Source organism: Dendrobates tinctorius, unplaced genomic scaffold (genome assembly GCF_039654945.1).
Source record: "Dendrobates tinctorius isolate UK_male_01 unplaced genomic scaffold, ASM3965494v1 ptg000138l, whole genome shotgun sequence".
In the NCBI taxonomy this organism is placed as follows: Eukaryota; Metazoa; Chordata; class Amphibia; order Anura; family Dendrobatidae; genus Dendrobates; species Dendrobates tinctorius.
Window position 1 is genome coordinate 12334294 of NW_027361806.1, and position 14231 is coordinate 12348524.

Genomic DNA, 14231 nt, shown 5'->3' on the forward strand with positions numbered 1-14231 from the left:
ATGTCCTTTCCTCTTCCTCACACAGGCCGAGTCTCAGCTGGCAAAACTACGAGAATACGAGGAGAAGCTGATAGTAACGGCGTGGTACAACAAGGTGAGAGACTACTGCGAATCATAGCTCAATAATACTGCCATACAGCGCCCATGTAATAGTGCTACACAGCCTCCATGTAATAGTGCCACACAGTCTCCATATAAAAGTGCCACACAGCCTCCATGCAATAGTGCCTTACAGCCTCCATGTAATAGTGCCATATAGCCTTCATGTAATGGAGCCTTCCAGCCTCCATGTAATAGTGCCATACAGCCTCCATGTAATAGTGCCATACAGCCTCCATGTAATGGTGCCATACAGCCTCCTTGTAATAGTGGCACACAGCCTCCATTTAATAGTGCCACACAGCCTCCTTGTAATAGAGCCTCACAGCCTCCATATAAAAGTGCCACACAGCCTTCATGCAATAGTGCCTTACAGCCTCCGTGTAATAGTGCCATACAGCCTCCATGTAATGGTGCCATACAGCCTCCGTGTAATAGTGGCACACAGCCATGTAATAGTGCCACACAGCCTCCATATAAAAGTGCCACACAGCCTCCATGCAATAGTGCCTTACAGCCTCCATGCAATAGTGCCTTACAGCCTCCATGTAATGGTGCCATACAGCCTCCGCATAATAGTGGCACACAGCCATGTAATGGTGCCATACAGCCTCCGTGTAATAGTGGCACACAGCCATGTAATAGTGCCACACAGCCTCCATTTAATAGTGCCACACAGCCTCCTTGTAATAGAGCCATACAGCCTTCGTGTAAGGGCAGAGTCAGACAGCCGTATAACTCGTGCGAGAATCGCATCGCACTGAACGGACTGGCCTGGCACCTCTCCTGACCTGACCAAGACAGCGTGATGGATTACTAAGCAGCTGTCAATCTCAGGTCAGGAGAGCCGACAGCCAGTACGAGTTTTACGATTCGATTCTCGCAGTCTGTCTCTGCCCTAATAGTGCCACACAGCCTCCGGTAATAGAGCCATACAGCCTCTATATAATAGTGCCATATAGCCTTTGTGTAATAGAGCCATGCAGCCTCCATATAATAGTGCCATACAGCCTCCATGTAATAATGCCATACAACACCCAGGTAATAATGCCATACAGCCTCTGGGTAATGGTGCCATACAGTTCCCATGTAATAGTGCCACACAGCCTCCGTGTAAGGCCAGGATCACACATGCGAGAAACTCGGACGAGTCTCGCATCTTAATACTCGGGAGCGGAGCGTGCGGCTGCATGTCTTTCTATACAGCTGCACAATGAGGCTGCACAGCCTCCCCGCCTGACCCACGGTGAACTCGACAGCGTGGGAAAATGTTCAGAAACTTTCCCACGCTACTGAGTTCATGTCCGGTCAGGCAGGGAGGCTGCGCAGGCAGCTTTTCAGTCATTTCTTCTTGGTTTACATCCTAGCTGGTCGCATTAGCACCGTTCTCGATTGTAAACTATTTAACCCCTTGAGATGGATTGCAGCGTGGGACTTGACTGTACGGCGGACAAGTATGGGATATTGTTGCTTTTTTATTTTTTACAGGTGAATAAAGGTTTCGGTTGGATTGGAAGTTTAATAAAGATGGCAAACCTGTGTGTTTAATTATTTCATTAAAAGTCTTTATTCTTAATGTGTGTGGTTTTTTAACCCTTACATACTATTGGATTAATAATGGATAGGTGTCTGATTGACACCTCTCCATTATTAACCAGGCTTAATGTCACCTTACAATAGCAAGGTGACATTAACTCCTTATTACCTCATATGCCACCGGCTACAGGGCAATGGGAAGAGAGAGGCTAAGTGCCAGAATTGTAAGATGCGCCTTTTCTGGGGTGGTTGAGGGCAGATGTTTTTAGCCGGGGGGGGGGGGGTCAATAATCATGGTCCCTCTTTAGGCTAGTAATTTCTGCCCTCAGTCACTAGCTTTCCCTCTTCGGCGGAGAAAATTGCACAGGAGCCCACGACAGTTTTTTCCGTGATTTAGGTCTATAATTTAACACGTACAGCTCCAAAATGTTACACACAAACACACTACTAACATTATTAGTGAGGGAGATACAGTGCCTTGCGAAAGTATTCGGCCCCCTGGAAGTTTTCAACCTTTTCCCACATATCATGCTTCAAACCTAAAGATACCAAATTTAAATTTTTGGTGGAGAATCAACAACAAGGGACACAATTGTGAAGTTGGAACGAAATTTATTGGTAAATTTTTTGGGAAATTCAAAAACTGAAAAGTGGGGCGTGCAATATTATTCGGCCCCTTTAACTTAATACTTTATTATGCCACCTTTTGCTGCGATTACAGCTGCAGTCTCTTGGGGTATGTCTCTATCTGTTTTGTACATCAAGAGACTGAAATTCTTGCCCATTCTTCCTTGGCAAACAGCTCGAGCTCAGTGAGGTTTGATGGAGATCGTTTGTGAACAGCAGTTTTCAGCTCTTTCCACAGATTCTCGATTGGATTCAGGTCTGGACTGTGACTTGGCCATTCTAACACCTGGATACGTTTATTTGTGAACCATTCCATTGTAGATTTTGCTTTATGTTTGGGATCATTGTCTTGTTGGAAGACAAATCTCCGTCCCAGTCTTAGGTCTTTTGCAGACTCCAACAGGTTTTCTTCAAGAATGGTCCTGTATTTGTCTCCATCCATCTTCCCATCAATTTTAACCATCTTCCCTGTCCCTGCTGAAGAAAAGCAGGCTCAAACCATGATGCTGCCACCACCATGTTTGACAGTGGGGATGGTGTGTTCAGGGTGATGAGCTGTGTTGCCTTTATGCCAAACATATAGTTTGGCATTGTTGCCAAAAAGTTCGATTTTGGATTCATCTGACCAGAGCACCTTCTTGCACATGTTTGGTGTGTCTCCCAGGTGGCTGGTTGCAAACTTTAAACACTTTTTATGGATATCTTTGAGAAATGGTTTTCTTCTTGCCACTCTTCCATAAAGGCCAGATTTGTGCAGTGTACAACTGATTATTGTCCTATGGACAGACTGTCCCACCTCAGCTGTAGATCTCTGCAGTTCATCCAGAGTGATCATGGGCCTCTTGGCTGCATCTCTGATCAGTCTTCTCCTTGTTTGAGATGAAAGTTTAGAGGGACGGCCGGGTCTTGGTAGATTTGCAGTGTTATGATACTCCTTCCATTTTAATATGATTGCTTGCACAGTGCTCCTTGGGATGTTTAAAGTTTTGGAAATCATTTTGTATCCAAATCCGGCTTTAAACTTCTCCACAACAGTATCACGGACCTGCCTGTTGTGTTCCTTGGTCTTCATGATGCTCTCTGTGCTTCAAACAGAACCTTGAGACTATCACAGAGCAGGTGCATCTATACGGAGACTTGATTACACACAGGTGGATTATATTCATCATCATTAGTCATTTAGGACAACATTGGATCATTCAGAGATCCACAATGAACTTCTGGAGTGAGTTTGCTGCACTGAAAGTAAAGGGGACGAATAATATTACACGCCCCACTTTTCAGTTTTTGAATTTTCAAAAAATTTAAAATAACCAATAAATTTCGATTAATTTCACAATTGTGTCCCACTTGTTGATTCTTCACCAAAAATTTACCGTACATTTGGTATCTTTATGTTTGAAGCATGGTATGTGGTAAAAGGTTGAAAAGTTCCAGGGGGCCGAATACTTTCGCAAGGCACTGTATATAAATCTAATGGATATGCAATGGTTTGCTGCATGTAAACCATGTTTCCTATCCTGTCGGCTTCTGCAATGATTTTACAGATGCCGACAATTGAATTATCGGCTATTCTGCCATCTAGCTCTGTATGAAATATATATATACAGTATATATGTGTGTCTCACTGATTATATATACTGTATATATGTTTTCACAAATATTTGGGGCTATGGATCCATTATATGTCCATTTTGCATGCCGGCTAGAAAATCTCGCCATACAGATGCTTAGATGAGAGAGAATAGCATCCTCGCATTGCACATGGATGACATATGGGATGTTCAGGGAACATTTCTGCGATTCTCGTCCATGTAAAATGTATCAATTTTTTTATACTTTGTGTGTGACTCCAGCCTAATAGTGCCATGCAGCATCCAGGTAATAATGCCTTACACTCTCCATGTAATAGTGCCATACAACACCCATATAATAGTTTAATACAGCCTCCATGTAATAGTGCCATACAGTGCCTACGTAATAGTGCCACACAGCCTCCATGTAATAGTGCCATACAGTGCCCATGTAATAGTGCCATACAGCCTGTGTAATAGTGCCATATAGTGCCTACATAATAGTGCCACACAGCCTCCATATACTAGTGCTACAGCACATAGGAATCACTGTAACACTGCAGAGCAGAGACTAATTCCTAGTGCCATACGGTGCACAGATATAGATCTTCGCTTACACATTACTTTTTTGCAGAGCTTGGAGCACCAGAAGTTTGCAATGGAGTCTCGTTTATCCGGACGAGGAGGGAAGGATTCTGGAGCCGGATCCTCAGGAAGATCCTTCCTATCTCAGCAGCGCCACGTCACCAACTCCAGGAGGAACGTGGCGGTGACCGTCCATTCTGCTGCTCCCAATTAATGCGCAGCCAATGACAAACACTGAAGTGCACTTAAATATTTACTCCTCCTGGAGGTAGAGCAGTGGAGATGCCGGCCATCAGCTCGGGGCACCTCCTGGTGGACTACTTGGCATCAACTTCTCTAGATGACTCGGAGGCCCACTGACTATATCAGTGTGTTTTTCGTGTTTTATTTTCTTGTTTTACGGATGATTTTATTTATGTCTCATCATATGATGTATATAAGGATTTCACTGGAATTTATCTTTGTATTTTAGATGTAGAAAAGCCTTGTAATGTCTTCGTCGTGCCCTCTACTAGAATGGCTTCTCCGGGTATCAGATACCTGGAGCCTCACACCTCTGAGAAGACACTTTGGGTATTTTATTTGTCGGCCGATGCTCTATTTCCAGAACAGCACGTGATCCGTATATATAAAAAAAAATTGTAGAAGGCAAACAGAGGTGTTGCCGATAGTGATTAAATCAGTCGCTCTGCAGAGGTGTGAACGATCCGCTTCCAGGCGACAATACGGGTTTTATTTTGTGCTGCTTTCTATGAATCTCCAGTATTACCTTAGTTTGGTGCTGGTATTTTATTGTAATTGTTTTGCTTTTTAACTGTTAAAGGGTCTGTGCACCTCTGCTCACCAGTCCATTATAGATATAATCTACATGTGCATGCAGCATTATACTCCAGAGCTGCACTCACTATTATTCTGCTGGTGCAGTCACTGTGTACATGCAGCCACCAGAATAGCAAGTGCAGCTCTGGAGTATTATAACACAAGATGTAACTCAGGATAAATAATGTATGTACACAGTGACTACACCAGCAGAATAGCGAGTGCAGCTCTGTAGTATAATACTAGACGTGTTGTTCATGTAGATTATTCTAGATGTGGCTGTAGATGATGGGAGGTGAATATTTTCATTACATTCAGCACAATGTATTTTTATGAATATTAGGAACTCCTGAGGTTAGAAGAGATTATTGTATGGATCTATTTTGCATACTTACAAGTATTCATTACCTGCGGTGACCGCGCTGGAGAAAGGGGAGGTTTCATCACAAATCTATTTTTAATAATGTCTGTACAATGAAATTATTTTATTCCACATTCAGAATGGTTGCACTTATTTTGGGGGATTGGTGTGGGGGTGAGGGCACATTTTTTTTCCCCAATCTTGTCTCTTGTGAGGTTTTCCCATGCAAATCAGTTGACAAAAACCTAAATCCATGACACGCCTGTTTTTTTAAAAAAAAGATCTGTCCTTAAACACTAGATGGCGCAGTTGTAATAAGTTGGCTCTAGTCTCTGTGGTTGCGGCTGCTGCAGGATTTCTAGTAAAATACCTTGAGTCATTGGAAATCACAGCTGAGGGCTTGCTACAACTACTGCATGCACTCATCTGCACCACTATATTGTAGCAAACTATCAGGACAGGAGACTGGTTGATAGGCTGAATAGCAATAGCAACCCGGCTGTCAGATTGGTCCCTACTTGTCTCAAAGCTGTACTGTCCCTGTGATGCCAGCAGAGGGCAGTATCAGTAATCGCCCATCACCCGCATCTTGATTTTACGTAAGTAAAGCTTAGTAACTGGATTAACAATTTCTACAAATCTCCCTGCTTTTCGATTAATCAACATTTGCAAGATCTCTGCTGTCTGTGAGTGGAGAGTAAGTTTATTCTTTGGATCAGGAGGCAAAAAAATCTGTACAGACCCAAAACGTATCACAGCTGACAGTTCACTCTCTGTGTATCCAAACGTATCAGCAGCACAAATGTCTCCCCGTCCAGATACATTGTATCAGTCTGGAAGTTTCTGAGCTTTGTCTGTGCTGGACGCCATTGTCACAATCCCATTAAGATTAGATCTGTACAAGTCTTTTTTTTAGACTTCTGGATGGTTTCTGGTAGCGGACAGACAGCAGAGATCTTGAAGATGGTGGGCAAAAGAAACACGACACATTATGAAATTGTATAGTTTCTTTGTACGTCTGTGAACCCTGGGTTGAGACTCAGCCTCACAAATCCGCAGTGAACATAATGAATGATTTTGCAGGGAAGCATTTAAGAAAAAAATCAGTGTAAATTTAATTTCAAGAAGAAAAAAAGGAAATCTGTGATATAAGGATTTGTATGAAGAACCGCAGAATCCACACGAGATTTAAATATTGCCAACAATCCCCCGCCCGGGCGTCTCCGCCATCACTTGTCCTTCTCCTTCTGTTCTTTCTCCTTCTTTTCTCGCTCTATCTTCGCTTCTTCCGCCTCATGAAGTTTGATCAGCTCCTCCACCTCCTTCTGTTTCAGAACCCGGATTTTCGTCTTTCCGTTCTCTCGTGTTAATGTGGCAATCTCAACTGAAACAGGATAGATAAAAGATTTAAAGGGATTTTACAGAGGTTGGTCATAGGCTTTAAACCCATGTTGTTATACATTTACAGTGCGGGATTAAAGCTGCTGCAATCTGGCAGAGCAAGGTCTCAATCCCAGCTAAAGGCCCCGTCACACATAAAGATGCACCAGCGATCCAAAGAACAATACGACCTTGTCAGGATCGCTGGTGCATTGCTACATGATCGCTGGTGAGCTGTCAAACAGGCAGCTTCACCAGCGATCAGCACCAGCGAGGACGCTTGTCTCTAAGGCAAATATCGGGTTACTAAGTGGCGCGTGTCACTTAGTTACCCGATGTGTACCTTAGAAACCTGCGTGCTAGCAGGCTTCTAAGGTACACATCGGGTAACTAAGTGACGCGCGCCGCTTAGTAACCCGATATTTACTTTAGAGACCAGCTCCCAGCGCCTGCTTAGAGTGCTGGGAGCTCGCTGATCTCTCGCTGCCACACGCAGCGATGCATGCTGGCCAGCGGGAGACCAGCGATCAAAAAATGGCCCAGACCGATCGAGCACGATCAGCGATACCCGGCGGGGGGGGCTGGTCGCTGATACCCGTCACACACAGTGATCTCGCTGGCGCGTCACAAAATCAGCAATCTCGCTAGCGAGATCGCTGTGTGTGACGGGGTTCAATAGCACAGCTTCTGTCTTTTCTTTACAGAATAAAACTATCAGTAATGAACCTGATCACATGATCTCCGCATGGTTGATGGGTAACTAGAAGGTGCAGTCTTCCTTAAAAAAAAGTTCTCCAGAGATCTTGAGAGATGGATATATAATTTTATACAAGAAATCACTAAACAAAACTTCAGAAAAAAGTAAAAAGTCCCTTACACAAAAAGTAATCCCACACAAATCAGGAATCCCACTCAACTGAAAAAAAAAAATCTAAGTTTCAGTTTAATGTGAAACGCAACGTCCAAAAATAAAAATAGCAAAAATACCTTTCTATATATGCGTTAAGAAAAAAAAAAAAAAAAAGTACAGTTGAAGAAAAATTAGAAGCTCTTCCAAATAAAACAAGTCTCAGATAGTCACAGTTAAAGATTATCACTATATAATCTGAGAGAAGCATAATGAAGGGGCAGAGTCCACAATTCCAATAATGTATCACCTGCGCCGCAGCTTGCTGTGGTTTCAATACAATCAATGCTTTAATAGCAGGAGATTACTACTGCAGGACTAGAATGCTGTGCCAGCTGCTCTGTAACCCCGCCCCTCACCACTGATTGGCAGAAAGCTGCCAATCAGTGTTGTGGGTGGAGTTATACAGAGCTCAGCATTCCAAGTCCTGCTACATCCACAACAGATAAAACAAGAGATTCAAGCAAAACCGCACTAAGCAGCCCAGTAAGTGACACACCGCCGTGCCCTCCCTAACCAACTCACCCCCCGACTCCGCCGTGTCCCCAGCTCACCTTTCTCAGCGGACAATTTACTGACATCCATAGTTTTATTAAGAACTTTAACAGCTAACGCCAGTGCCGACTTAAGCGTCATGTCTCCCTCCTTGTAGTCTTGCTTCAGCATGGAGACTGCGGCCTGCGGGCAGATCAGCGATACGTTACGATCAGCACTGCACAATGTAAAGTGCAGCCGCTGTATAATATGTTGCTGTCAGGAAACGGAATCTTCCCCATCCAGGTTTAAGGGAGTTGTCTTAGTGTCAAATATGGCTAGGGCAGATTTCCAGCCTCTGGTCACAGTCATTCACTGACAGCAACCTTTCAACTGGTGACGGATTGGCACAGACGGCGGCGATGATGGAGGGAGAAGAGATGCTTACCGCGCTGTTGTTGCCGATACAAGTGGCCTTCCAGCCGCCGTAGTTCCCGCTTGGATCGCTCTGGTACAGCTGGAAGCCGTAGTGTTTGTCCCAGCCAATGTACAGGAGGGAGACGCCGAACGGCCGCTTACCTGCCAAACACAGAAAACATATCACAATCTGTTCAGAGACGGCGCAGAGTTCGAGCAGAGACCATGGATTCACAAAACCGCTGGAAAAATGTTTGAGCCGACAAGCCGAAATTGCTTCAAAAATTCAAGTATTGTTTTCCTCTTAAAGGGGATGTCCAGCCATTAAAAAACTGTGAAAACAGCATATTGATCCCCCGCCCGCCATTTTTAGCGCCTCTAGGTTCCTCTTACTCTCTGTACCATCAGACAGATTAGGTGTCATTCAGCCCCGTGATCACTGCAGCAATTGCGTAGCTACACGGTCCTAGAAACTGATTTCAGCAAATTTGTGGCTGAACAACCCCTTTAAAGGGGAACTCTGAATGGGGCTCCAACCTGCAAGTGCTAGGGAGCGAACAGATTATGGTTTTCTTTTAATTTGGCCGCCAGTGCAAAAGTGGACCCCTACCATACGAAAGGTCGACGCACTCCGCCGTGCCAAGATACACATCCAAACAGTGAACGGGGCATCGGCGTCTCCATGGTCTGAGGTCTCTTCCTCACCTCGGAGAGTGGCGCTGATCTGTGCAAGCAAATAATAAAGTGCTCACCTCCGAACTGTGTGTACGCCTGCTTAATGTCGCAGAGGGCGGTCACCAGCTGCTCGCACGGGATGGGCTCCTGGTACTGAAGCAGATACCTGGGGGGCAAAAACAGGAAAATTGGTCTGCGTGTCACAGAATTAAAACATCAGCGCCATTACTTCCCATCTCCGAGTGAAATACGAATGTCAAGGTCTATGCCATAATCGGAGATACCTTTTAACTGTGCTCATCTAAATATCAATCTTGTCCTAAAGCCTCTGACAGGAGCAATTGTATCCAGTCTACAAAACCCTCTGTGAGCCGAACCCAAATCCCTCCCCTGCTTTGTTACAATGTGTCAGAGCAGTAATGGCAGGCGAAGCACGGGCCGGCGCTGCTCGTCATGGGATGGCGGTTTCTCCCCTTCTCTTACCTCTGTGCAATGAGTCTCAGCTCGTTGGTCAGGACGTTGGCGTCAGAAGTGATCCCGGCCACGCTGCACGCCATATCGCTGAAACAACAGCAGGACAGGGCGGCGTTAAAGTCTCTGCCACCCGAGTGCAAGCCGCCATCTAGGACAGCGAGCCGCCACATAACTTACTCGTTCAGTTTGTAAATTTTCTCAGAAAAGAAAACCTCATCCAACAGTTTGTGAATGTTCCGTCTCTCGGCCGCCAGCAGGACGCCATCATTGGCCAGGATGCCCAGGCAAGTGCCGGCGTGTCCGATGGCTTCCATGGCATATTCCACCTGATAGAGGCGACCTGGGAACAGGACAAGTCAGTGACAGCAAGCAGAGATAGTGGCGAGGATCTGCCGTCATACAGAGGAAGTGCCGTCAGTCTGGACGCCCGCTGACACATTTCGAGACGTTTCAATAAATTTCCCACAATTTGTGCCTTTCTTTGCAGCTAGCAGGACACACACACAGAAAATGTCAGGAGAAAGTGACTGCACCAAGGCAGCACAATGATGGGAGTAATGACCTACCCTCCGGGGAGAAGATGGTTGTCCTCGAGTCATATCTGCGAGACTGGAGAGAGAAGAGACAGAATGAGGCCCACACTATGGCCCATCCCCACCCCCACAATATGGCCCATCCCCTCCCCCACACTATGGCCCCAGCGTCTCACCATTTTGGAGATCTCTCTGCACCGTCACAACCTTCAGCTGAGACTCCGACCACTGCAACAGAAAACCGTTACGTCAGATTACACCATGTGCACAGGGGGCAAAGGCACCAAGTCAGAGGATGGGGAAGCAGTCTATATGGAGGATAGTAGCCATCTATGGGGGGTACTCTATAGGGGGATGCAGTCAGCGATATTTGGGGTAGTAGTCGTCTATATGAAGAGTAGTAGTTTATGGGGGGATGCAGTTGTGTGTAGAGGGTAGTAGTCGTCTATGGGGGGATGCAGTCGTGTGTAGAGGGTAGTAGTCATTTATGGGGGGATGCAGTCGTGTGTAGAGGGTAGTAGTCATCTATGGGGGGATGCAGTCGTGTGTAGAGGGTAGTAGTCATCTATGGGGGGATGTAGTCATCTATGGGGGGATGCAGTCGTGTGTAGAGGGTAGTAGTCATCTATGGGGGGATGTAGTCATCTATGGGGGGATGCAGTCGTGTGTAGAGGGTAGTAGTCATCTATGGGGGGATGCAGTCATGTGTAGAGGGTAGTAGTCATCTATGGGGGGATGCAGTCGTGTGTAGAGGGTAGTAGTCATCTATGGGGGGATGTAGTCATCTATGGGGGGATGCAGTCGTGTGTAGAGGGTAGTAGTCATCTATGGGGGGATGTAGTCATCTATGGGGGGATGCAGTCGTGTGTAGAGGGTAGTAGCTGTCTATGGGGGGATGTAGTCTATATGGAGGGTAGTAGTCATCTATGGGGGGATGCAGTCATCTATAGAGGGTAGTAGTCATCTATGGGGGGATGCAGTCATGTGTAGAGGGTAGTAGTCATCTATGGGGGGATGTAGTCATCTATGGGGGGATGCAGTCATGTGTAGAGGGTAGTAGTCATCTATGGGGGGATGTAGTCATCTATGGGGGGATGTAGTCATCTATGGGGGGATGCAGTCGTGTGTAGAGGGTAGTAGCTGTCTATGGGGGATGCAGTCTATATGGAGGGTAGTAGTCATCTATGGGGGGATGCAGTCATCTATGGGGGGATGCAGTCATCTATGGGGGGATGCAGTCTATATAGAGGGTAGTAGTCATCTTTGGGGGGTAGTAGCTATTTATGGGGGATACAGCAGTCCATAGAGGGTAGTAGCTGTCTATGGGGGATGCAGTCTATATGGAGGGTAGTAGTCATCTATGGGGGGATGCAGTCATCTATAGAGGGTAGTAGTCATCTATGGGGGGATGTAGTCATCTATGGGGGGATGCAGTCGTGTGTAGAGGGTAGTAGTCGTCTATGGGGGGATGCAGTCGTGTGTAGAGGGTAGTAGTCATCTATGGGGGGATGCAGTCATCTATAGAGGGTAGTAGTCATCTATGGGGGGATGTAGTCATCTATGGGGGGATGCAGTCGTGTGTAGAGGGTAGTAGTCGTCTATGGGGGGATGCAGTCGTGTGTAGAGGGTAGTAGCTGTCTATGGGGGGATGCAGTCATCTATAGAGGGTAGTAGTCATCTATGGGGGATGCAGTCATCTATAGAGGGTAGTAGTCATCTATGGGGGGATGTAGTCATCTATGGGGGGATGCAGTCGTGTGTAGAGGGTAGTAGTCGTCTATGGGGGGATGCAGTCGTGTGTAGAGGGTAGTAGCTGTCTATGGGGGGATGCAGTCATCTATAGAGGGTAGTAGTCATCTATGGGGGGATGCAGTCATCTATAGAGGGTAGTAGTCATCTATGGGGGGATGTAGTCATCTATGGGGGGATGCAGTTGTGTGTAGAGGGTAGTAGTCGTCTATGGGGGGATGCAGTCGTGTGTAGAGGGTAGTAGTCATCTATGGGGGGATGCAGTCATCTATGGGGGGATGCAGTCGTGTGTAGAGGGTAGTAGTCATCTATGGGGGGATGCAGTCATCTATGGGGGGATGCAGTCGTGTGTAGAGGGTAGTAGTCATCTATGGGGGGATGCAGTCGTGTGTAGAGGGTAGTAGTCATCTATGGGGGGATGCAGTCGTGTGTAGAGGGTAGTAGTCGTCTATGGGGGGATGCAGTCGTGTGTAGAGGGTAGTAGTCATCTATGGGGGGATGCAGTCGTGTGTAGAGGGTAGTAGCTGTCTATGGGGGGATGCAGTCATCTATAGAGGGTAGTAGTCATCTATGGGGGGATGTAGTCATCTATGGGGGGATGCAGTCGTGTGTAGAGGGTAGTAGCTGTCTATGGGGGGATGCAGTCGTGTGTAGAGGGTAGTAGTCATCTATGGGGGGATGCAGTCGTGTGTAGAGGGTAGTAGCTGTCTATGGGGGGATGCAGTCATCTATAGAGGGTAGTAGTCATCTATGGGGGGATGCAGTCGTGTGTAGAGGGTAGTAGTCATCTATGGGGGGATGTAGTCATCTATGGGGGGATGCAGTCTATATGGAGGGTAGTAGTCATCTTTGGGGGGTAGTAGCTATTTATGGGGGATACAGCAGTCCATAGAGGGTAGTAGCGGTCTATGGGGGATGCGGTCTATACAGAGGATAGCAGTCTATGGGGAGAGAGTAGTCCTCCCAGCATGCAGTGCACCCACAGTGGTGGATTCGGCACTGTCATGGTTCCTCTCCCCTCAGTCTCTTTCTTCCCCGCCTTCTCCCCGCTCCTCTCCCCCCGTACAGCAGACCCGGCGCTCTCTGTTCTCACCGCTAAGATTTTCTTCTCCGGGATCGAAAACGAAACAACCGGCGAGAGCGCTCAGTCACTGCACACAGACAAACATGGCCGCCCGCGCATGCTCAGTGTGCTGAGCTGACAACCTGCAGGACGCGATGACGTCATTGACAAGGCAGGGAGCGGTGCCTTGTGTCCGCCATGTTGGATGTGGGCAGAGCTGCCCTTCTCACACTCACAGCTTCTTCTTCTCACAGACATGAGAGGAGACACATGATCATTGATGAGACTGCAGATGTCACCCAGAGGCCGCTGCGTCTCCCGCCATCCGCTGCCCTCAGACTAATGATCAACCATTATTTCTTTTCTCACATTATTGTACTTTCATGGCACCATGCGCTGCATTAACAACTCTGCGGATACTGGAGACAGTCAACAAGCAGGTCAGCAGCGCCTCTGTGCCTGGAATTTATTTCCAGTCCTGTGTGACCAAAACACAACTCAGGGATGGTGTTATTTACTTTATTAAGATTTGTCAGTTAAAGGGTTAATAGAAGATTTTTCACTTTTTTTCTCCTGATGATTTTGTTGTTCCTTTAACCAAAATGTCTCCAATCTGTCCGTCTTCTCACATCAACTAATGAACGGGGAAAGTGCGAATCCACAGAATTTACAGAACGAGAGTCTGAATTTACATAATTAACGAAGCCTGAAAACCGCAGAATGAACTGTCGCCAGTCACCGCCTCAGATCCAGACTACAGCTCCTTCAGGAAGTGCAGCGCGGGCTCCAAAAGTATGTACACCCCCACGCGGAACGTGTCCAGAGCCGCAGCGATCTTCTCAGGGCCCAGACATAAACCGTGAATCACATTGTACTTATTAACAATCTGCGCGGCTCTGACTGCGTCTACGAGACCTGAGAGAGGAACAAAGACGACAAGCAGAAATACACAAATCAC

At 46.6% G+C, this 14231-nt stretch overlaps 2 protein-coding genes across 3 annotated transcripts in view; one reads left to right on the forward strand and one right to left on the reverse strand.

Annotated features, from left to right (window-relative positions):
* Nucleotides 1–5735, forward strand: part of HOOK1 (hook microtubule tethering protein 1) — a 51778-nt gene extending 46043 nt beyond the window's left edge. For both annotated transcript variants that reach the window (XM_073544593.1, XM_073544595.1), the window contains 2 exons: nucleotides 26–94; nucleotides 4471–5735. In XM_073544593.1, the coding sequence (XP_073400694.1) occupies nucleotides 26–94; nucleotides 4471–4635 (234 nt within the window). In that variant the 3' untranslated portion in view covers nucleotides 4636–5735. The remainder of the gene's footprint in view (nucleotides 1–25; nucleotides 95–4470) is intronic.
* Nucleotides 5736–6691: 956 nt separating this feature from the next.
* On the reverse strand, nucleotides 6692–13461 carry PSMA4 (proteasome 20S subunit alpha 4). Its single transcript, XM_073544596.1, has 9 exons — nucleotides 13304–13461; nucleotides 10638–10689; nucleotides 10495–10537; nucleotides 10106–10268; nucleotides 9938–10015; nucleotides 9532–9620; nucleotides 8811–8941; nucleotides 8443–8566; nucleotides 6692–6985 (listed from the first exon to the last, which is right to left on the reverse strand). The coding sequence occupies exons 2-9, from the start codon at nucleotides 10638–10640 to the stop codon at nucleotides 6831–6833; spliced, it is 786 nt and encodes a 261-aa protein (XP_073400697.1). The 5' UTR covers nucleotides 10641–10689; nucleotides 13304–13461; the 3' UTR covers nucleotides 6692–6830.
* Between the last annotated feature and the right edge of the window lie 770 nt (nucleotides 13462–14231).

Coding starts and splice junctions, on each gene's coding strand:
- PSMA4 (XM_073544596.1), bottom strand. Junction 10,016..10,105: donor AAAATTTACAAACTGAACGA/GTAAGTTATGTG, acceptor CTGTTGTTTCAG/CGATATGGCGTGCAGCGTGG. Junction 8,942..9,531: donor GGCGTACACACAGTTCGGAG/GTGAGCACTTTA, acceptor TGTGTTTGGCAG/GTAAGCGGCCGTTCGGCGTC.